Source organism: Zootoca vivipara, chromosome 1, assembly GCF_963506605.1.
Source record: "Zootoca vivipara chromosome 1, rZooViv1.1, whole genome shotgun sequence".
Taxonomy (NCBI): Eukaryota; Metazoa; Chordata; class Lepidosauria; order Squamata; family Lacertidae; genus Zootoca; species Zootoca vivipara.
In genome coordinates, this window is record NC_083276.1 from 90,983,285 (window position 1) to 91,005,512 (window position 22,228).

General features: G+C 41.2%; 1 protein-coding gene across 5 annotated transcripts in view; it reads right to left on the reverse strand.

The window, feature by feature from the left end:
* Positions 1-22,228, reverse strand: part of SEMA5B (semaphorin 5B) — a 358,202-nt gene that overhangs the window by 79,667 nt on the left and 256,307 nt on the right. For 4 of the 5 annotated variants that reach the window (XM_035128943.2, XM_035128952.2, XM_035128961.2 and 1 more), the window contains 4 exons: positions 19,406-19,504; positions 16,975-17,188; positions 10,270-10,555; positions 1,942-2,077 (listed from right to left, as the gene is read on the reverse strand). In XM_035128943.2, coding sequence (XP_034984834.2) covers positions 1,942-2,077; positions 10,270-10,555; positions 16,975-17,188; positions 19,406-19,504 — 735 coding nt within the window. The remainder of the gene's footprint in view (positions 1-1,941; positions 2,078-10,269; positions 10,556-16,974; positions 17,189-19,405; positions 19,505-22,228) is intronic. The other variant, XM_060278773.1, reaches the window with a different exon arrangement.

Here is a 22,228-nt window from a genome sequence, read left to right on the forward strand (position 1 = left end):
GTTCCTTCATTCTCCAAACAACAAAGTGAGAATTCACCCCCCCCTTCCAAATCGTTTCTTCACAGCCACTAAATTACCTTTGTCATCTCCTGAAGGCCCTTCATTGACCTCTTGTTCTTTCTGTACTTGAAAAATGTTCTAATCTCTTTTTCCAATCTTCCTGTCGTTCACCACATACATTCCCTTTTCTTTTGTAAAAATCTCATCTTGACTTTGCAATCTTTTCACACCTTCTCTGCAGCACAGGCCATATGCTTTTGAGGATGAAAGCTAGTCCAAAACATCCCTAACTGATGCACGCATTGGGAACATGCAGTGTAAAAGCTTCCAGTTGCTCCAGTGAACCAAAGGCTGGAGGGCTCCTAGTGTGTAGCAGAAGATGTACTGCAGCGGTGGCCAATCTAGTGCCCTCTTGATGTTGCTGGTCTATTGTTTCCCTTAACCCTAACCACTGGCCACACTCATTGGGGATGAAGGGATGTGGAGTCCAACAATGACTTATTTTGTTTAAGAAGGCTTTTCCTGAGGTATGACCTTATTATGACAAATTTACTGTTTAAAATTTACTGTTTATCTGCTGGAATGGCTTTGTTGTTTTTGGAGTTTTTATTTCCTGCATTTTATTTTACCGTATTTTTATCTTGATCATTGGTTTGATGGCCTCAAACTGTAAAGTAGCTTTTTAAATGTGCACAATAAATAAATAAAACACCCAGAGGGCACCGCTCTGACTGCTCCTGATGCACTACAAATGCTGCTCCCCAGAACTTCTATGATAACCCTAGTTAATTTTCTATATGAAACTCAGCTGTAAGCTACTCGGATTTAACGGGACATGGCACAATAAATTGTGCTCCTGAAAAGCAAACTAGTACTGGTTTTGTGACCTCCCGTCTACTTGGCAGGAACATGTAGAATTTTGCCTGCTAAAATATAGCTGAAATGGGATAGAACGGGTACTGAGACTTGCAGGAGGAAGGGGCAGCAGCAGAGGTGGGGGTGGGGAGGCCTAGAGCCTATAGGTTATATGCAATGCTAGTCCTACTCAGGGTAGACCTATTGAAATGACTAGACATGGCTAACTTAGGTCCATTAATTTCAACGGGTCTATTCTGGGTAGAAGTTCAGGATGAAACTTCTTTACCACACCTATCAGTCAATCACCCATTCCCACCACCCTTCTGAGTAATACTCCTCCCCACCCTCTCACTATATATAAGGGTCTGGTGACTTTTGTTTCATGTATCTGAAGAAGTGTGCATGCGCACGAAAGCTCATACCAATGACTTACCGGTAGTTGGTCTCTAAGGTGCTACTGGAAGGATTTTTTTTATTTTGCTTAGACTACGTCAGACCAACATGGCTACCTACCTGTAACTATGAAAGAACAAGACTATGAATCGTACAAGACTGCACTACCAATACTTTATATAGCAAGGGTAGGCAGCTCTTTCACCCCAAGGGCCACATTCTCTCCTAGGGAACTTTCTCGGGGCCTTATACCAGTAGTGGGTGGAGCCAGAAGCAGAAGTGATGGGATGTGCTAATTTAGGCACACAATCCTCTCTATTCTCCCATCCAGGCAAGAAAGCAGCAGTGCTCAATGATACGTTCTAGGCAGGCTAGTCAGGCAAAATGCTCAAGGAGGTGATGTATGAATGGAGCTTCAGAAACAACTACATGGTTGCAGATAGGGGGGAAACAAACAAGTAGTACATGTAAAGAATGGTTACTAAGGAGGTAACATTATGCTAAGAGAAAATAGATTGCCCAAGACAATTTGATGAGCCTCATAACTGAATGAGGACTTGAATATAGGCTCTGACTGTGTGTACAGACACCTGATATGCTAGCTGCCACTGAACCAGTTAATTAACATTTACCCATCAAACGAGGAAACAGAATGAGATGTGAGTGAATTGAGGTGTTGCATTAAAATACCTGAAAATTAGGGATGGGGTTGATTGTTGGCAGCCATGCAGATCTTGGATTTTCTTGGTATCGGAAAGGCCCATTAAAGGCTTGCGTAATAGCACTGAGATTGAAGGCACACACTGCTGAAGCAGCAATACTGTTTCTGGAAACAAGGGCAAAAGGAAAGAGAAAAGGAGAAAAAATCAATTTAATCTTTAGAACATTTACACTTCCATCATAACAGACATCAAATCTCACTAAAATAAATTGCATGCAAATTACCAGGAGGAAGCACTGGGCTACAGGCCTCAGACGGGAGGAGAAGAATCCTCATGGATTATATGACAATTAGATGTTGAAAAGCCCCTCTTGAATACTGTACATGATTTAAGACTAAGAGAAGCAATTTCGACATGAAAAGTCACACACAGCTTAATTCACAAGGAACATTACTACTGATATCCCATCAATCCTGATTGATTATAAGTGGCCTAGTTTTTAAAACCTCTGGTTTATTTTTCAAGGTGAAATTTAATTTTAAGCTCCACAGGTTTCATTGTTAAGGTATTAATGCCACCTCTGAAAAGCACACCTGCCTTTGGACCTTCAAACCCATTGGATACTCACCATTTCATATATGTGCTATTTGCATAAAGCTCCAATTGCAAGGACAGACAGACAGAAGAGAAGGAATACAGAATCTGGACACATCTGGGATAAAAAATGCATTCTGCATAATACCATGGCTTTTGGTTGGCTCATGAGAATAGTATGCCGAGACTAGATGAGCCTTCGGAGCCTTTTTATGTTCTGAAAAGTATTAAAACAGGAAGGGGCAGGCAATGTACTGCCCTCCAAATGTTTTCAGACTCCAAGTCCCATCAACCTTGACCACCAACCACACATACATCTGGAAGGCTATGCTTGGATGAGGGTGAAAATAACTCAGACATGGTCTGAAGGTGCACGATGGAATAGCTTCCTGAAGTTAACCGGCTGGACACAAGACTTTTACATGTTGCCATGAGTTCCACAGACAAAAGCCGGGATAGAAATGAAGGAAACAATTCCAAAATGTTCCCGAAGCTCACTGTTTGAAACTGCCCTGCCCTAAATAGTCTTTGAACTTCAGCTGTGAATTCAAGCAATTTCCTGTGTTGAATTTGAATATACAAATTAGCATTAAAAAGGGGGGAAATCTCTTCACATTTATGGCAGGAGGAGCTGCCCTTTAAGATAGACAAGTAAAGCTTCAACAGGTCACTTGTATCACTAGGAATATGCATTCAGGGTTACTTACTGTGGATACTGTGGGTAAGTTAATCAACCAACACTCTCATATTGGCATGCTCATTTAGAAGGCATGCCTCCATGTCGTGAAGGTGTGTCCTTGGGTGGTAGAATTGAAATGGCAGCCTACTCTCCAGTATTAAGATAAGTCATGAAACAAACACAGGCAAGCATCTGAAAAAGGTTCTCCTTGTACACATTTCTTTCCCCATTCCTCAAAGGCATTGTGCTTATTTACAACAGGTGTGGGGAACCTTTGGTCCTTCAGATGTTACTGAACTACAACTCCCACCAGCCCTAGCAAACATGGCCAGTGGCTAGGGATGATGGGAGCTGTAGTTCAGCAACATTGGTGGGGGGGGGCAAAGGTTCCCCACACCTGCCTTACAATCTTCTCCTAATTCTCCTCCACTACAGGATGCAGGCAAGCCACAATTATTCACACTAAGCAATTGAGAAAATTAGGCTGAAATTTCATGCTTTGCCATCAGACCAAGCTTGTAGAGTCCAGCTGAGGACTCTAAAACATTTATATGCTATTTTAAAAGGTGGGGAGAGAGAAGGACCAACAAAGAAGAGGAAATCAGAGAGAGCTGAAAATTGTAAAGAAGAGGCTAAAAATACAGAAAGCCCTTTCAGGACAACATGACAGACTTTGTCACCATGCTGTGTAAATGTCTGAATGACTGCTTTATATATCAAGTTGCTAATGGTAGCAATTTGAACTACTATGAAAAGGATTTTTTTACTAAACCAGTAATTACTTAAGAACACATATCTAAGCTGTGTGATGTTAGGCAGGCAATAAGCAGAGAAGGTCCTTCCCTCCCTCCCTTCTTTTTTTTAAAGACCCTGCTACATGAAGAAGCAAAAAAAGCATGCTTCTATTTCATTCCTACTTTGTGGTATGAGCAGTATGTACAGGAAGCCTGTACAGAATTGTATCATACCAATTTAGGTCACCTTCAGCAGCTGGAGGAGACTCTTGAGAGTCCCATGGACTGCAAGAAGATCAAACCTATCCATTCTTAAGGAAATCAGCCCTGAGTGCTCCCTGGAAGGACAGATCGTGAAGCTGAGGCTCCAATACTTTGGCCACCTCATGAGAAGAGAAGAATCCTTGGAAAAGACCCTGATGTTGGGAAAGATGGAGGGCACTAGGAGAAGGGGACGTCAGAGGACAAGATGGTTGGACAGTGTTCTCGAAGCTACGAACATGAGTTTGACCAAACTGCGGGAGGCAGTGCAAGACAGGAGTGCCTGGCGTGCTATGGTCCATGGGGTCACGAAGAGTCGGACACGACTAAACGACTAAACAACAACAGCAGCTTGGAGGAAAAGTGTGATATAAATGAAATGAAAAGAATGAATGAAAGCATGCACCTCATAAACTACTTGTAGGTCCTCCAACATTTCTTTATGCTTAAATGATGCACACCACATGTCTCTCATTTGTTCTTACAAAGAAAATTCCCACCATAATAATTCCACCATATTAGAAAACTAATCCAGAGAACTACCTCAATTTGAAGTTGACTGGGAGATGCTTTTTTGCCACTGAGAAAGCAAGGCATCACTTTTAAAACATTACTATTAAGATTGCATGCTCTCCTTTCCCTCTTTCCCCTCACAGCCATCCTTCCATTTCACTGAGCAATGGAGCAGTAGGCTTTGAACTTGTCAAAGCACCACATGCTAAACCTTTCTTTGCTGGTATCTGAGTGATATTGACATGTTGCGTGTTCACAGAAGGCAGTTCTTTAGACAAAGCTAATGACGAGTGACAAGTTAATGCCTTCAGGCACAAGGAGAAGAAGAAAAACAATCGTCTAAATAAAACTGCAGATCGTTTGAGATCGGAGTGGGGCTTCCAAAACAAGCTGCCAAACGTTTCATAGCAAAGTTCTCCCCTCAGAACTGCAAAGGGACAAAATCAACACAACCCTGGATTGCCCTGCAGCTTTCTGTCGTTAGATCTGGCACACTGGCCCAAATAATAAACCACTCGCTTGCATGGAAAGATGCAGAACTAGAGCATGAAAGATGGGCTGGAATGACCCTAAAATCACTGATCTGGAAACAGTCATAAAGTTGATCCAAGCACTCCAAATTTTCGAAGGAGGAAATACAAGGACAGTATTACGAAATATTTATGTGTCGTTCGCATTTGTCCATTACCTCATGACCATAGGTGAGACACAGCATAGTGAGCTGCAAGTGCTGATCTGACCTCCTGGCAGGTGAGCACTGCTGCTTACCAGGATGATGAGGGGGAGGCAACAGGGAAGGCAATGCAATGTGTTTGACCACACCACTATCCCTGCCACTTCTCTGCTTCCCCTCCTCCTCCTCCTCCTCCTGGTAAGCAGTAGTGACTCAACTGCCAGCAGATCAGCTAAGTGTCTCCGCCCCACTGTGTATCCACTACTGTGAGACTGTATGGTACCTACTACGCTACGCTATCATAACTCCAGATCATCCTTGTGCATTGTTAAACAATGTTTATAATTTTGAAAATTCTTCTGACTCACTGCAGTGAGCTAAATTCCTAGCTAGAACAAATCCCTCTGGTGCACATATGAATTGCCAGTATCAATAGACTTGCCCCCCCTCCCCCAACCCTGAATCCCCAGTATCATTATGACATTATATTCCCAAGGTTCCTTGGAAGGAGCCCTGGGCATGATTTCAGTCGTAGAGCTGATACACTGAAAGCTATTTCTCAAGATTCTCTCCAGCCCCATGACCCTCTTCATTTACCCAAAATACATGACAAGAGTCCAGACTTGTGCACATGCCACGTTTTATCGACTGGATGCTACATGGACCTGTAAGTAACTGTAACCCAACCTTCTAAGGCTAGGAATCATTGTCTTAACAATTAAATAATTATCCAATATGTCAAGATATATCTGCAGTCTGTTGCTAATTTAATGTGTGTTTCAGAGGGCAGACACCACTGGATAAAATGAGTTTATAATTCTGCAAAAAAAAAAAAAATGTGTACATGCAACCTCTAAGAATGGAGTCAGAAACAGAAGGGCATTATTGTATTAAGACAGTACACATGCATTCTCTATGATTCCTTCAGAGCCTGAGAAACAAATAATACTCTCTTCACTGTTGGGTTTCCTGCCATGTGCCTCCTGCCCTGTAAATTCCTGCATCTGCTATGTGGAGTTTGGAAGGATCAGCAGTTACCAAGTGACTTCCCGGAGTCAGATGTGCTAGACGAGAGTGGCTAAGACTGAAAGTGGGGTGCTATAGGCATACTCATATCGAAGCACCATCTCTACCTCTCCTCTCCCTTCCTCACCCCAACTTTGCATTCATATATTTGTGCACTGCCCCGTTCTGAGAGAAAGCCCTACATTCTACATTCAGGCGCACTGACAATTATGCCAGAATGTTGAAAAAATAGTCCAAAAGCTTTTAAATTGGGTTTCAGTGACCCTAGTGAAAACTTTAATAACAACTGCTTAAATATTTCATAGGTTTCTTCCCTAAATAGCCATCTTTCTTGCTGACTTAGCTCTGCATTACACAACAATGAGCAATAAATCAGACTATAGCATGTTTTTCACAATGAAGTGCACCATGCTGGCTGATGCCCAGTTTTTTGGAGAATTGCTTCTGACCCCATTAAATGAGAATCTTTGAGATTTGAGTATATACACATATATTTTTCTCTTCCTTCAAGAGTAAATATGCTTTACAATAAAAATAATACACCTTTTATGCATCAGTTATACTACTGCAGCAAATGGAAGACTTACTTTGTATGCAGAATGCATACAACATGGAATAAGTCCTGATAGAAGTTAAAAGAATAATTACCATTATTTGTCTAGTTAGCTGACAAATTGGAACATTTTCTCTCCTTTGAATTCTTGAAAGAACACTGTGTCATAGCACAAAGCCCCTATTTGATCTAAGTTTAGCTATTATCAATACTAATTTTTTCTATTCACTTCTTTTGGAGTTACATAATGCTTTTTTTTCTTGCAATGTAAAAGAAAAAGAGAAGTTTTAATTGCATATTTGGTCCTTTTGCCTCTTGCTAACAAGACAGCAGTCTAAACAATTATGGGGTAAGATGAAGAAAACCACACTAGATTCTGCACATACACTCTCTTCATAAATCAACAGAGCTGGATTAAACATTAAAGCTTACAGGGAGTTACAGGGTGTATCTAATGGTGACTGTCCACTAATGGAAAGAAAAGCCTTCAGCAAAACAAGGAGAAGGCCCGTTCTCATGTTGCCGCTTTCCAGACCTCTTTTGGAGGAGGCCCATGAAGCATGGCCTCAGATTATGAGGTTGGTTCATATGGGGAGTGGCAGTTCTTGCACCTTGCAGCACTTACAAATGTGCTCCAGAGGATTAGGAGACTCTCTGCAGTATGTTTAGGTGCAGTGTAGGGTGCTGCAGGAGGGATTTATGAAACTGGCCTCTTTCAGTGGACTGCTCTCCCCAGGGAGGCTCACTGGTGCCTTCATTACATATCTTTAGGCTCCAGGCAAAAACATTCCTCTTCTCCCAGGCCTTTGGCCAATTAATCAATCTATGGCCTTTTAAACTGGGGGGGGGGTATTGTTCTTGTGTGTTCTTGTGGTATGCATTTTTATGTCTTTACATTGTAAATCACCTTGAGATCGTTGGATGAAGAGTGGTATAGTATTTGATAAACAACAACAACAATTAAAAGAGATGGGGGGAATAATTCGGCACCTCTCTGCCCATGCATCTGTTCTGCATGTCAAATTGCATCCACACTCCGTGTTTTAATCATAATCACAGCCAGGGCAGTCTCGAGCAGGTCGCGCGCCCTGGCGCTGAGGGGCGGAGATCGCTCCAGCGCCCCCGCCCTCGCAGGGCGCAGCTTGGCTTCCACGCGGCTTTGCTGCGCAGCGCCCTGCCAACCGGCCCCGCGCCCTGCGCCACCAGGACTCTACCTAGAGCCGGTCCACATTTAAAGTCCTAAGGATGCTGCTGTTGTGTGTAGTTTGGCCCCTGACTATTAAGTCATTTCCGTTCCTCTGCCAGGGCCTTCTTGCATGAGCACTACAATTCAGGAATCATAAACTCATGCAAGACCCAAGTCTTCTGAGAAACTAAAAACAACCACCTTCCCTTCTGTGAAGACAAAAATGAAACATAAAATATATTAGGAGCTTTCATAAGTTCCTGGCTTCTACCTTGCACGGTTCATTCACACAAGCAAGCTGCTGATATGAGTACGCACTTTAGCACAAATCAATCCTGGCCTCTCATCGGAGCCAGCTCTTGGATGACAATTCTTCAATTCTGTCAAAGATAAGTCATACACTGCTACTCTGAGAACAGTTTTTCAGATAATTACAACTTTTAAGAAATCCTCTTCTCCACAAGTGGCTAATTCAAATGATTAAAGTAGGAAGGTTTCATAATCTGGTGTCTAGACAGCACTGTCCCGCATAGTAGCTAATCAGATTTTCTTCTTTTAGTTCATAATTAAAAACAAATTTCTTATATTCTAGTTAACACAAAAATGCTGCAACCAAGAACCATCATCTATGACTAACAGTTCATTTTTATGTATGTTTATGTAAACAGTAAGAAGTATACAATACATTGAAATGTGTATAAAGAAGAAAGCAACCCTAAAAAAATCTATTTTTATTTGCAAATGCAATCAATTGCTTATTTTACATCTAATATAGCTTAATTATACTATAGTCTTCATTAGTGGTAGTAGTTACTTCCAAGTTTCTGAATGATAAGTTTTTTTATCTTTACTGGAAATAACTAATACCACTGAAAAAGAGCATACTGTATTCTACTTAAAATATTTGGCAGAGTAGGATTTGGGGCTACATTTGCAAATGAACAGTGATTTTTATTTAGCATCTTTTGAAGTTTGCCTCCCTTGGTTTTCTGGTCAAAGTTGGAGATATCTTCCTTTGTTCTGCTGACTTCATCACTGTAACTAATAGCACAACCATATGTATGTTTATTCAGAAGCTAAGTGCAACTATGAGTCTTACTTTCAGGTAAAGTATGCATAGGATTGCAACCATAGACTCCTAGTTGTTAGCAAAGATAGGTTTACATCTAGCTAAGATGTAATAGAAACAAGTGCACAGTAATTGACACAAGTCCACAGGTGGACTTTTTCTGGACTGATATATGCACACATACTAATAATATGAATATCACCAATAATATAAGTTACAGGTAGGTAGCTGTGTTGGTCTGACGCAGTCAAAATAAAAATAAAAAATCCTTCCAGTAGCACCTTAGAGACCAACTAAGTTTGTCATAGGTATGAGCTTTCGTGTGCATGCACACTTCTTGGTCTCTAAGGTGCTACTGGAAGGATTTTTTATTTTTATTTTGACCAATAATATAAATTGGGTAAAAATCACAGTTCAAAAAATAAAGTAAGGATAACACTGAATGAGCAACCACCTATTTTGCCTTACAAATATTAGAATTATAGGTGTAGAGGAAGACAGACAGGTGTAGAGGGAGACAAAGCATTGCTTTGCTTATTTTACTTAATCTTGCTGCATTTAGATATCACAATAAACCAAGCCACAGTGAACCTTTGATTTAAGTACTCCCCACTCCCTCCGCCCAGCACTTCTATTTTTGATTGCTGCAGTTTATTTTTTTTCTCCAAACCCAATAAACATTGGTTAACGATAACTACAGTTTGCTTAAAATAAATCAAACTATGGGTTATAAAGCTGGTCTATTTCAAACAAAAGTTAGGTAAGATTAACAGCAGATACAACATTAGTTTGGTTTGAGATACAATGCTAAATTGAAGCTAAGAGAAAACAGACGCAAAAACTTCCAGTCTTGTCCTCATGATTGCAGCAGTGGAGACACACACATGCACAAGGTCATATAAGTTGGCTCCTGTCACAACAAGCCATCATATTATGGTTCACTGTGATGTCCAAATACAGCCTCTCTAAATTGAACAACGGAAGGAATTTGCCTAAATACCAGTACTAGAAAAAGGAGGTAAGCATGATAAGGAAGTAAATAATGAGCAAGAAAAGCAACAAACTCACACATTGGTTGTAAACACTCCATAGATCAAATCTTGTTCAGGTAGATAAAATGTGCTTTGCAGTTCATTGTAGTAGAAAGGGATTTCACCAGAACGGGAGCAGTTCAGCCGAGCCTTCATAAATGTTGTCCATGTGTCCTCCAATAAAAATCTCCCCCCAATGTCGTTTTTGCAAACCCTTCCCACGCGAGAATAGACAGTTTTCCCACAGTCATGTTCTACAGCATTCTCACGGAAAAAGAAGTAAGTGAACAAACCAATGTCATAGGCAGCAATGAAGTTGGGCTCTGGAGAAAAATAAAGCCATAAAACGCAATGAGATTTACATAGAAAGGGTTGGATTTACACAGCCTGTGGGGATAAAAGTTCAGGAGTGATCAGAGGATGAGAAAGAGGAAAACAAATCGTGTTTTTTTAACAACATCCAAGAAACAAAGGAACACAATAGGCTTGTTTTTATGGGCACATTCATCATTTGATGACTACATCATCAAGAGAAGACTATGAAACCATGTGAGGGGTCTGCAGGGCCGATAGGCTAATTGCACCCCAAGTTGACGCTGTGCAACATAGCCATGCCCTCTGGTACATATGTGGAGCATTTTGTCATGTTGGCATGTACAGAGAAGTGTTTCTGCACATGCCAATGGAAGAAAAAGCTCCACATGCGTGCAAAAGTAGAACTCCTCAGCGCAAGGAGATACCCTAATTGGAGATGAACATGCATAGTATTCTTTGCACAGGAGCTGAACACGTTGGTTGTGTGATTGCTTTTTCATTTTGTGCAGCTGTGATGAGAGGCTAGCCCTCAACCCCCCACAAATGTCATTTCAACAGGTAGGGAAGTTTCATGTCAATGTGAGTACCCATACACTTCTGAAATGGTACACACATGGAATGCTTATTTTAAGATGATGCCTGCTACAAGACACATGTACATCATCTAAACACAAAAAAACTATTACTTCAGAAATACTGCTTTTATCCATGTGTAAATTTAGTAAACTGACTAATGAATCAATCAATCAACAAAAACTTTTATGATTAAATTTAGCTCTCTTGAATTGGATTGCCTAGTTATTATTCTTCATGTCTAATCTGTTACAAGTGGGGGGCTGTGTGTGTGTGTGTGTGTGTGTGTGTGTGTGTGTGTGTAGCAAGGGAGAATTCAGTCATGTGATTCCTCACTCACACTCTGAAATGGCATATATTCCAGAAGCAGTTTTACCACCTCATCTGCCTTTTGTACAGATTGATTACTTTGAGCTACAGTTATGGTCAATACTATAACTATTTTCAATAATACAACAAAAGAGCTTAGCTGCCAAGTATCCCGTTTTTCGCGAGAAACCCCCGGATTTTAATCTGTTTCCCTCTGTTCTCCCGAATGGAGAAAAATCCCAGAAATCCCCCGGATTTCCTACCTGCCAGGGAGCCTCCATTTTGGGTGCCGCTCTTCCCATGTGTGGGCACTGGAAATCGGGCAGAGCGGCACCGGAAGTTGCTTCTACACATGCCCAGCAGCCATCTTGGTGGTGGTCGCACGACGGCGGCTTTCACCAAGATGGCCGCCGCCATGCGGCCACCAAGATGCATAGAAGCGACTTCCGGTGCCGCTCTGCACGGTTTCCGGAGCCCACACATGGGAAGAGTGGCCCCCGAAGTTGCTTCTACACAACCTCTGGTGCCGTGCTGCTGCTGATCCCGCATTTTTCAGCGGGAGACTTGGCAGGTATGCAAAAGAGGGAGGAGTGGAAAGAGGAACATCAGCTGCTAGTTCCTAAAATAGTCAGGTGCCTCAAGGACTGAGGCTATTTGATACTGTGATTAAATTATGGGGAGCAGCACACTGTCCATTTTCCAGGAATCTGCCAATTTCCTTTGTTGCAACTAATACATGTCACTATCAGATACAAGTTCCTGGGACCAGTAATGTTCCTGCAGTTCACATATTTTCCCCAAGTTTTCTACACACTAGAGCTGGGCGTATCCCAGGTGCCTCCCACACTTTTAGGCCTAGGAGCACATCTTAGAAACTGCTGTGGGCACCACAAAATACCCATTTACAAAAAAAAGGTAATGCTCAGAACCTCCCCCTCCAAACAGACAAAACACCAGCACACACCACAAAACTATGTGCTAGCGCTGAGGGGCAGCAAACTGTGGGCCCAACTCTTTCCTCTTAGTGGAAGAACAGAATTTGAAGCATAAATATATACCGGTAATCAGCATACAGCAGTGATTATTGTATAAAATGACAATTCAAAAGAAACCTTTTGGAAATTAATTCACACTGCTAATACTAGACTTGGACCACCTCCTCCACTGCCTATTTCTCCCTTTCATCCCACCCTGGTGCTTGGGAGCATGCTGTGCATCCATGTGCTCTGAGTGTGCATGGAGGTACCTGCTAAAGACTCAACTGACAGACCACACAGGTAACCGCTGTCCAGCAGCTAAACAGGTGGACAGACAAAGCCTACAGTGAAAGGGAAAACTGCAGGTAGGGTTATTTGCTTGTCAGCTGGAGCTGTGCTGAATTATGATGAATGGAAATCCCCCTGAAGGTATGGAGAGATTTGTTACTATGCAGGAGGCAGCATCCACCTGGGTTTTTAAGCAGTATTTCCAGCAGAGAAAGCTCCCTACGATGTCAGCCTTGGAAGAAGGGACATCGCACCGAGTATCCAAGTATGAATTGTTTTTTCCAGTCAACTAATTAATTGACCAACCACTGAGCTAATCAAAACAAGAACAAAGCAAACCTTTTAAGTCATTTTGCAAGATTCCTTGACCTAATGCAGGTGTGAAAGATATCTTCACCCACCCCTCACTGTGAAATGTATTGATGGCATTGCGGCAAAGTGCATTTTTAAAGGCACCAGCACTAGTTTATTGTCTTGCTGAATTTGGCCAACTGCAATAATCCACTGACATCTGGCTGTTGTCATTAAACCCATTCCTTACACTTGAGAATGAACCATTTTCTGTAGGTAGAATCTATATATCACTTTCTATATTAAAGTCTATGTGCAAACATCCCAGAGAACAAAAGAGCAGTGCATCTCCAAATCCCAAAATGGCTCTAGATTATGGTTTGTAGTACATGCTTTCACTACTGAATGTCCCCTGCAGCAGAAAGTAATACTGGGGCCCTGTGAGGATTCGGCTGGCTGAGTGAGAAAGCAAACTAAAGGGTACACTTTCTCTGAATCCCTTCCTTCTCCCATGAGAATTTGTAGTAATAATTAAAACTGGAATTTTGAAGTCATGAATTCCAAAGGAATCTTGATTAATTTAAAATGGGGCTATTCTGGAACATGCTAAGTTCTGCTTTCCAATGTCCGATAATGCTTTCTTTTTTTTTTTTTCATTTCTTTATTGAAATACATTATTTGTACAAACAAGGAGAATAGAAATGAGGAAAACAAACATTGATAAATAACAAAATATAAAACATCAAACAAAAACAAAACAAAAATAATACATTTTTTCCAAGTTGTACATATTTTCTTATACTCCTATTTCCTATATCCCTCCACCCTGCCCACCACCCACCGTGCGTGGTTAGATACTTCCAGCCTTATTCTGTTCTGCGCCTTTCATGTTCTTGCGTGCAATTGTATACCTGATTTCTTATTGTGGTACTGTTACTGAACCTTTTTGTATCTGAGCCCTCATATGGCTTCTGCTAACGAGGGATTTTCCACCATTGTTCTTAGATAGTTTCTGTATTTCCCCCAATCTTTGTTTCTAACTTCCTCATTTATTCCTTTAACTTCAGCATTTTTTGTTGCTGAGTTATAATATATAAACAATTTATTTTGCCAATCCTCTATGGTCGGTATCTTATTGCTTTTCCAATTTGAACCAATTAAGGTCCTCGCTGCTATTCCTGCGTACATTACTATATTTCTGTCTTTTGGTCGGATTTCATCGTGAAGCATTCCCAGGAGGAAGAGTTCCGGATTCTTTTTAAAGGAGTATCTGAGCATTTTTTTCAATTCCCTATATATCATATCCCAATATGGCTTGATTTCACTACATCTCCACCATATGTGAATATAGTTACCTGTCTCCTTTTTACACCTCCAACACTTTTCATCTGCTCCCTTGTACATTTTGGCCAATCTGTGTGGGGTTAGATGCCATCTATATTGCATCTTGATTAGGTTTTCTTGCAGATCGTAGCTTGGTGTGAAATACGTATCTTTGTTCCAAAGTTTTTCCCAACTCTCAATCATTATTTCTTTTCCCAGATCCTGTCCCCAGCGAATCATTGAGGTCTTAGTTAATTCTTCTTTTGTTTCCCATTCCAATAGTAGATTATATAAATTTTTTATGTATTTGCTTTTGCCGATTGTTAGAATTTTATCAAATTTAGACATTTCCTTATTGAATCCTATCTTTCTGTCTTTTTGAAATCTTTGATTTAGTTGGAAATATTGTAGCCAGCTGTTTAGAAGATGTTTTAATTCATTGTAGCTTTTTAATTTTAATTTGCCCTCGTCTTCTTCTAATAATTCTTTGTAAGTTGGCCAGTTTGTGCCCATATTGCGTTTTTTGACTGCCACCACTTCCAATGGGGATATCCACTTGGGAATTTTTGTTTCTAAGATGCCTCTATATTTTACCCAGATTCTATAAATAGACTTCCTAATAATATTATAAAAGAAAATATTTTGGGGCCTTAGATTTTCTTGAAGTAAATAAAAGTGCCACCCGAATCCTAACCCATCCCCTTCCAGGTCCAATATATCATCATTTTTGAGGTCCACCCATTCCTTCATCCAAAAGAGGGCTGCTGAATCGTGATATAGTTCCAGGTCCGGTAGGCCCAGGCCACCTCTGCTTCTGTGGTCTATTAGCACCTTATATTTTATTCTAGGTTTTCTGCCTCCCCATATGAATTTGGTGATATCCTTTTTCCATTCACTAAAACATTTCATTCCTCCTAGGATGGGTAGATTTTGGAAGTAATAGTTCATAATGCTTTCTGAGTGACTCTATACTATACGTTAGCCTTCGAATAACAGGGAAGTTGGTTTTTTGTGGCCTAAAAGTAAGAAATGCCCAACAACAGGGCAAAATAATTACAATATAAGGTGAGAAGAGGGATTCAGGACTATATCTACATAAAGTAATAAAGATTTTTATTCAAATCACGTGGCCAAATCATGAACAAGAAACTTGTTTAATTTTGTGATATTTGCATAATAATAATAATAATAATAATAATAATAATAATAATAATAAATTTATTATTTATACCCAGCCCATCTGGCTGGGTTTTCCCACCACTCTGGGCTGCTCCCAACAGAATATTAATATTAATAATAAAAAGTGACAAAACACCAAACATTAAAAATTTCCCTAAACAGGACTGCCTTCAGATGTCTTCTAAAAATCAGATTTTTTTATTTCCTTGACATCTGATGGGAGGGCGTTCCACTGGGGGCGGATGCCACTACTGAGAAGGCCCTCTGCCTGGTTCCCTGTAACCTCACGTCTCGCAGTGAGGGAACCGACAGAAGGCCCTTGGAACTGGACCTCAGTGTCCAGGCTGAACAATGGGGGTGGAGACGCACCTTCGGGTATACTGGGCCATTTAGGGCTTTAAAGGTCAGCACCAACACTTTGAATTGTGCTTGGAAACCTACTGTTTAGCAGTGAGATTTATGCAAGGGTTATTGTCTGGGACTTGCTTTCAAGTGGATTCTGTTTATTGCTAGCATGGTAGCCGGAAGGGTTGACCTTGTCTTTCTCATCTGACACAGGTTTTTTCGTCTCATCCTTACACCACTTCTGGCCAGTGTGAGGAGCTGCATTTGGGCAAAACAATCAGGGCAAATCAAAACCAGGAACTCTGGTAAGAAATGGTATTCAGCTTCTGGATCCCTAGTGCACCTGAAAGCCTCAGTTACAGTAACAGGTAAGAACACCTTTCACCAACTTCCATCTAGTGAGAAGGCTGCAATCTGATCAATTTGATAAGGCCTAGTGATCACAATTTAACGGGATTGTTTTTATTGCTTATTTTAATTATGGATGTTCATATTTCAATGTCTAAGTCAAAACAATATATAAATTAATAAAATCCTCCTCCTCCTCTTGGGGCTGCACTACAGTACTCTGCATGGCAGAGGTGGGGAGACTCTGGCCCGTGGGTCAGATTTGGCCTGCCAGGCCTCCACATTTAGCCCATAAGGCCATTTTCCCCAAATCATGTCCACCTGCCACACCGTCTCACCATACACATTATGCCCTATATGAAGTCTGGCTTAGGGTAGAAATGCATCTGCTTTTCCTGCAGAAAGCAGGACACACACACACACACATGCATCCACTTTCCATTTTAAGTTAAAGTTGCTGAAGTGAGCTTTTGTCAAAGTTCTGAATAGCTAAGCATTCACATCCAAAATCCAGTATTCACCAAAATAAACAGAAACATGCTACAAACTCATGCATCTGAAGGGGCTGTGGAAGAGCTGGAGGAAGAGGCTGGTACTTAAAATATTTAGTCTGCCTTATCCCTGTATGAGTTGGTAGATAAATGCATTGTGGACACCCCCTGAATGTGGATAGCTAAATATTTTAGGTAAATGAATTTTATCTTCATTATGAGATAAGGATGGGGGGAAAGTCATTTCCCAAGACTGCCCAGCTGGTCTTAATGATCTTTATTTCTTTCCCAGAGTGGTCTTACCATTAAGCCACTTGGAATTATATTGTGCTGTTCTAAGAGGTGGGACATTCCCAAGACTGCGGTAAATAGCGGGATCTCGTCCAGAGAAATCAATGACCGTTGCAGCATACAGTTCTCCCTGCGATGTGATCACTGCTGTCGAGTTGTGCCGGGGGTCGTAGGGACAGCGGGCTACCCCATTTATTTTCTCAATGATTTTGCTAAGATTTCCCACCTGTATGTAAAAAGCAATGGAAGAGAAAAGGGTGATGGGAACAGTTTGACAGATAAGACAGTTGGCCAAGCAATACTTTCGTGTTTTTGCAACCCCGCAGATCCCTATAGGTTAAATTAGCAAACCTGGATAATGCTAAGTGCACAGAAGGCAAGGCAAAAAATAGCTTTTTCTGAGCTAGCATAGCATAGCTAAGCATACCATGCCTGTATTCTTTGCACAGAGGTAAATGCTATCCCTGTGGAACTGGGTGTGCTGTTTTCAGAAAACTTAAATCCAACTGAATCTAGGCTTTAGGCAGACTGGGCATCAAGGGAATTCCTTAGCACCAGGGTAATGCTTGCAGACATCTACTTTACAGCTGACTCTAGTTCCCAAGTGGAAGCTTGCACACTGATTTGCTGGCCATGTCAAGTCATCAGAAGCATCTCATCACCATGTTATTACCTCCATGCACTCTGCATACTAGTTCTGCTCCTCTTAGTTATAGTGACTATGGTCTACCTGTTTCAAGGCCCTCTTCACATGACCTGACATGAAGCTCATGCTTTCCTTAAGAAGGTTTTAAATATCTGAGGAAAGACAGAGGGGGGGGAAGGGCAAGGTAAGTCTCCTTGGTTCCCCAAAAGTGTGAGTTCTCTTGGATTGCTGAGACTCACAAGAGGGCCTTTGCTGAAGTTCTTAGGAAATGGCCAGATTTGTATGGCAGAAGGCAGTCCTTCAGATTTCCAGGTCCAGAAGCACAAATGGCTTTAGAAGGTCATCACCAGCACTTTGAATTGGACCAGGAAACAAATTATAAGTCAGTGCCATTGCTTCAATAGGGGAGTTACATTCTCCCAGTATGTGGCTGTTGAATTCTGGACCAAATGTAGCTTATAGGCTTACTCTTCATAAGCAGTCTCACACAAAGCACATTACAGGAACCCTGAGGCCTGTGAACATGCAGCCTCCAAGAATGAACATAACTGATGCGTGAGCCTAAGCTGCACAAAGGCTACGACCTACAACATCTGGTCATCCAGGATAAAATCCAAACCCATAGCAACCCTTCAACTATGAAACTGCAGTCTTAGTAACTTAATTCCATGCATTACTGGATTTGACCAGCCTTCCATTTTGCTATTTGCTGTGGTGACTTAGCAGGCTCATAAACACAGTGCAATGCCATCTGCTTCCATCTTAAAACGTTAACTGGCCTTTCAGCGCAGAAGAGAGAAATGCACATGACTGGAGCAAATGGAAAAGAGCTGGAAATAGGCAACCACTTTCTTCCATCCTTTTGTGTATAAATTGATAGGTATAAATTGATAGGTGCAAAAGTGGCACTGTCACCTCAGAACAAAGTCATGTTCCTGCATCACCTTCAGCCCTACCATAAATGTATTGTGCCTGCAGACACTTAAAAAAGAGCTATGGTTTAGTAACCAACAACATGCTTTTCAACCAAAAAACTCAGTCAGAGAGCTTGATAGTATTTCTGCACAAGATGCTTAAGCAATAGCTGCGAGTCAGAACCCAGAATTCTAGGTTAAATAGTATATTTGTCTGACCTATTGTAAATCTTTTCATCACTGCAGAAACTTTACTGCTCAGTGATAACCTCAACCTACCATAATGTATAATGTCTCCAACATATCTTGTTATTTCTCCTCCTCTTCTCTCGTATGCCTACACATCTATCCAAATTCGATTAGAACCAAGTGGAAGCTTCAACGAAATGCTGCAGCGGGGAATGCTCCTGTTAACAGTCAGCCACACTCTCCTCCATCATACTTCATTCTATGCCTTTCACCTGGTTCTTCCAGCCAAGAGTAAGTCACCTTTCAGACCTGACTGTGTATACTCATTTCTCACTTGGCTGTTTTGGGAGTCCCCCTCCCCCTTTAGTCCCCACCCCCACCCCAGAAGATTACTTAGGGATATTATCAAGAAGAATAAAATTCCTAAGCCAAAATGAAGAGTAAGACGAGGCAAAGGAGAATGTGACATGTTTTGGTGAGGAAGGAACAAACAACTGAAGAGGGGCCAGCAGCCTATTTCCTGTAAAAGCTACTCCTTCCTTTGTCCACTAGATGCGCAGGTAAGCATAATCCAGTGATGCTGCACAGGCAAGTAAAACTGAGGCCTTTACATTTCCCATCTCATTTACCTACAGTCATTATTTTTTTCATCCTGCTCTCTGATTCATCCTTAAAGAGAAGAGGCACAACTTACCTGTCTGCTGGAACACACTGGTGAAAAAGCATTGGTACCACAAGTGAAAACTTTCTTTCCATAAACAATCAGAACACGAACATAGTTCTGACATTCCTCCTGAAACGAAAAGCAGAAAAACACATTTCCAAGAAAGAGTAACAGCCTGTGCTTAATATGAGTGAACATTCCCCAGGGCTTTGTCCAGACTCTGTTTCTGATGTCATGCTTTAGTCCTGGAAAATGTGACTTGGTAATAAAGACTAGTGTGTCTCTGAGCACATGTCAAGTCCATTTCACTGATATAACTAAGCTTCACAGAGGATAATTTCCAGAGAGACTGGCCTTGGCACCTATAATTGTTGAAATTAAAACACCAAGTCCCTATGTTCATAAATCTGCTCTTAATGTAATCAGGGAACATTATATTCAAGAATGATGTGCCTAGTGTATTTATGTGACTTCCCTCAGTCAAGCCTTATGCTGGTAGCAGAAGATAGCCAAAACTTTAATCATCTGCTTTAATGGAAAGCACAGCCCTTTCAAAAGTCTTATAATCCCAAAGGTACAAGGAGCACAAAGCAGGTGTGGAACTACAGTTACTGACAACTATTTTTGGTAAGGATTTAAAAAAATTACCTAACAAGGCTAAGATAATCAACCATTTGACGATGAAGTTATACAATGAGTAGTGGGGTTGAGTTAAGACCATAATAAAATAAATAGAGCCCTGATGATCAGGCAAAAAGCCCATCTAGGCTAACATCCTGTTCTCACAGTAACCAACCAGATGCCTATGTGAAGCCAGCAAGTAGGACCACAGTGCAATGGCACTTTCCTCACCTGTCCTTCCCAGCACCTGGTTTTAAGAGGCACACTGCCTCCAATAGTGAAGGTAGAATATGGCCATGATGGTTTGCAGCCATCAATAGCCTCTCCTCCATGAATTTGTCAAATCTTATTTTAAAGGATTAAAATTGGAAAGAGTCAAGTTGCAGTGAATGTAAACATAATACAAGAAGTCTTTGCTGAAGCATTTGTTATAATTCAGCACTAAGCAATCTGGAAAATGAACCTTCATAAAACTAACAATCCATGTGTAATATATTCCATGAAACATAATTAGATTATTGGCAAACGGGTGAGAGACAACATATGACTCAATCACCTGGGGAAAAAATATTCAATATATTTCATTCATAACGATCAATACCTTTGTCTGGTTGCCACTTTCACCATCTGGACAATGGAACTTAATTTATCAGCTAAATTCAAGCAACATGGACACAAAACTATGGAGAAACACCACAGAATGGGATGACATTTGTTAAATTACAAGTAGGGCTGCTCCCATTGCCTACATAAAAGGCAAGAGAGAAGCACTGCTTCCCATTCAGCCCATAAATAGCAATAGAGCCATACAGAGATGGATATTACTCTCCATACATTATGGATATTGCTCTCCCCAATACATAGGAGTTAAATGGCTTGAGAAAAACTATGCCTTTTCCTCCTTCCCCTAGAGAAGTGATGGCCAAACTTGGCCCTCCAGCTGTTTTGGGACTACAACTACCATCATCCCTAGCTAGCAGGAACAGTAGTCAGGGAAGATGGGCCAGTAAGAGGCTACAGTATTTTGGGTTACAGTTCTAATTTTTAAAAATCATTCTCTGATGTACTGGAGCTTGGACAAAACTATTATAAGTTGGTCACTAAGCAAGAGCCTACAGCTGAACAACCAGCCTCTTTCATTTTGAGCAAAAACTTCATTTCTACATCCCATGTCACAAGCCTGCCTGGTAGCAAACATTTCCTGGGAGATGTTGTTTCTGCATATCAGCAATGCAAAAGCACTCTAAATCACCTTGGTGGGAAAGAAAGATCCCACTCTTTCATTTGTGATATGGAAAACAACTCATTGAAAGGCTATCCATAACAAATGGCACCATAGTGTTGCCTATGTACAAGGTACCATACGTGCTTGGTGTTTGGGGATGTATTTTATCAAGGATACCGAGAGACTCTATTGTGCAGATAGCGGGATCTGAACCACCAGAGCTGGCCGAGGGAGCATTCAGAATGAGCATGTCAAGACCGCAATGTTCCTTGGAGATGCTTCACATGCCTTACTTTTCAATTCCATTATGTCTTGATCAGATACACAGGGATCAGATTTGAAATACCTCTCGGCCTGGAAGCAAGACTTCAGCTGTGGTGATTCAGCTCATAATCTTCCAGAAATAGATAAACTGTGGGTTATTGTACATTGGCCTATCAGATGGAGCCTTAAGTAACAAAGGCTCTGACCTGAATTCTGTGATCTCACCCTTCTGGCTCTCCCCCAGCTACATTGTAAGAGAGTAAACTTATCAACTTGGCCAAGAAAGGTTTAGCATGGCCCCTTTCCCTGATGTGTTTGTATACTACCGGTACCTACAGAGAGCTTTTTTATAGAGAGTTAAGCAATAATAAAACCACAGTTCACCTCCACCTGTAATCTGAAATGTCACAATGTATAATTTTACCACCTCAGTCTACCAGCTTATTCTGCATTAACAGCACTGTTTGCTGCAGAAAATAAATTTACCCATGCTGGGCAACAAATATCGCATTTGACTCATGTGGTCTGCCTCTATGCATGGCAGAAATCTAAGGCATAAGTGCAGAATGCACTGGCAGTCAGATGCTTGCACATGAAATCCAGTTAAATTGGTATCTGGCACTGATTCAAAGGCAAATCTGTCTGCATATAAGTCAACAGCACAGGTAAAGTTTCATGTACACACCTACTATCACTTTTAAATCTGGTCTTGTCAAAAAATTTCAGTCTTTGTAGGTTTCCTT